This window comes from Entamoeba nuttalli, assembly GCF_000257125.1.
Source record: "Entamoeba nuttalli P19 unplaced genomic scaffold asmbl_9017, whole genome shotgun sequence".
Classification (NCBI taxonomy): Eukaryota; Evosea; order Mastigamoebida; family Endamoebidae; genus Entamoeba; species Entamoeba nuttalli.
Window position 1 is genome coordinate 2,013 of NW_008579413.1, and position 1,270 is coordinate 3,282.

Below are 1,270 nucleotides of genomic sequence, written 5' to 3' on the forward strand. Positions count from 1 at the left end.
AATAACGTTTCGATAACTAAAAAAAGAAGAGTTTAAATAAAAAATACGTGGTAACCATGTTGAAAAAAAGTATCATTTTTAACAAAAATAAAAACAAATTTTGGCATGAGAATAAATGAAAAAGAAAAAATCATCTTTTGAGGAAACTTAAAAATGAACCAAAAAGAATGGAGCAATGGAGTCGAATAGAGAAGTATGCCATGGTTAAATGGCTTGAATTTGTTGTACAAAAAGAGATTGGGTCATTTGAAAGAATTAATAGTCTTATTCTTATAAGATTTATTGAAGAAATATCACATTCAAAGTGTAAATACCCATACCCCAAAATCATTAAAACTCCATTCCAGTCTATGGAAGCTGCAAATGTTTTAATTAACTTTTGTAATCAATTGGGAATTGGGTTTGGAGGTTCTGCAGAAGACATATTTAAAAATGATGAAAAAATGATGTTAGCATTCTTTACGATTGTTGCTCAAAAATATCTTAAATTAAAAAGAACTGACATGGAAGAAGTCACTACTTGGATTGAACGAATAACAGAATGGAAATGTTTGAATTATACAAATGACTGGATTGATGGGAGAATGATTAAATTGATATTAGGACCAGAAGATCCATTTGGAAAAATGAAAGAGTTTGGTGTTGTAGAAGTTGTTGAACGAATCGAAGATGTAGGTGTTGATGAACTGACAACAATGATGTTAATTAGAAGATTGTATGAAAAGAAAGAAAAGATTGAGTTATATCATGCACAACGTGAAGACTGGGATGAAATTAGACAACAATTTGATGAACAAAGAAAACAAGATGCTTTAAATTATGCCCTTGGCATTACAGACAATAAACCATCACCAATGTATACCATTAACTCTCCCTTTAAAAAAACAATAAGAAAAGAACAAAACATTCCTGAAAAAGAAACTGTTCAAGTCAAAAAAGTCATTAACATAGAATACCAACAAGAAGAATTCGCTCTAGAAAACCAAACTACTAACCACATAAAACCAAACAATAAAATAATAAGTCAACCAGAAGAAAGTAAAAACGATAGAGAAGATGACTTTGATAAAGATATGAAATTCGTAAATGAAACCGAAGAAGTTAGACTTCAGAAATTAAAAGAAAAACTAGAAAAAGAAAAGAAAGAAAGAAAAATTAGAGAACAACAATTATTTCAGAAAGAAGAAGAAAGAAAAAAGCAAGAAGAAGAAGAAAGAAAAAGGCAAGAAGAAGAAAGAAAAAAACAAGAAGAAGAAGAGAAGAGAAAACA

General features: G+C 29.1%; 1 protein-coding gene across 1 annotated transcript in view; it reads left to right on the forward strand.

The window, feature by feature from the left end:
* Nucleotides 1-200: 200 nt before the first annotated feature.
* The window catches only part of ENU1_191700 (calponin domain family protein, putative), a gene marked incomplete at both ends in the record, with an annotated part of 2,847 nt that continues 1,777 nt past the window's right edge, over nt 201-1,270 (forward strand). Inside the window, one exon of the mRNA XM_008861833.1 lies at nt 201-1,270. This exon is cut by the window's right edge and continues 1,777 nt beyond it. Within this exon, the coding sequence (XP_008860055.1) occupies nt 201-1,270 (1,070 nt within the window).